Source organism: Octodon degus, unplaced genomic scaffold (assembly GCF_000260255.1).
Source record: "Octodon degus isolate 3935 unplaced genomic scaffold, OctDeg1.0 scaffold00138, whole genome shotgun sequence".
NCBI classification, from domain to species: domain Eukaryota; kingdom Metazoa; phylum Chordata; class Mammalia; order Rodentia; family Octodontidae; genus Octodon; species Octodon degus.
Genome location: NW_004524714.1, coordinates 5,197,893 through 5,198,634, shown reverse-complemented (window position 1 = coordinate 5,198,634; position 742 = coordinate 5,197,893). Strand labels below are relative to the sequence as shown.

At 50.8% G+C, this 742-nt stretch overlaps 1 protein-coding gene across 1 annotated transcript in view; it reads right to left on the bottom strand.

Moving 5' to 3' along the window:
• The window catches only part of Golga1 (golgin A1), a 61,214-nt gene that overhangs the window by 21,922 nt on the left and 38,550 nt on the right, over positions 1-742 (bottom strand). The window contains exon 13 of the mRNA XM_004641622.2: positions 163-303. Within this exon, the coding sequence (XP_004641679.1) occupies positions 163-303 (141 nt within the window). The remainder of the gene's footprint in view (positions 1-162; positions 304-742) is intronic.

The following is a 742-nucleotide window of genomic DNA, read 5'->3' as shown; positions in this document are numbered from 1 at the left end:
GAGCTACGGCCTCTATCTGTCCTGGAACAGGACAGGCCAGACAGCCACGTGTCAGGGGAAGCAGCTGGTCATTTCACAGCCTGAGTGACCCAGGCCCTTCAGCAGGTCCTCAATTTGCTCTAGCCACCAAAAGAGCAATGGCATGTGTGGTCTGGGGCCAACACTGCTGCAGGCTTCCGCACAGGTATGAGGCATGGCAGCACTCACGAGCTGCTGGATCTGTGCCTCCTGGGTGGCTACGAGGTGGCTGCTCTGCCTGAGCCGCTCCTCAGAGGCCTGCAGGCTCTGCTCCAGCTCCTCCACCTGCAGGGAAACAGAAGCATTCTTGTTGCTCACCAGGATCTGATTGGGGTTTAATTTAAAACTTAGGCGAAGAGCTGCTATGGTGACACACAGCTGTAATTCCAGCACTGAACAACTCTCCACCTCACCCCCCTGCAAAAGCCCCAAAACAAACCAAAAATATATCCTTGAGGTCCTTGATGCAGGAGGATTGACCTGAGTTCGAGGACAGCCTGGGCTACACCATGAGTTTGAGCTCAAGGCCAGGGTGAACTACATTGTGAGATGCTATCTCAGCAAAACAAGATAAGACATGGGCAAAACAAAACACCCACAGCCTTGAAAGATGAAATATAAAATTACCACACGACCCAGCAGTTCTACAGCCAGGTATATCCAAGAGAAATCAAGATAGGTGATTTCACACAAAACTCTTATCCACTAGATTTCATGAGAACAT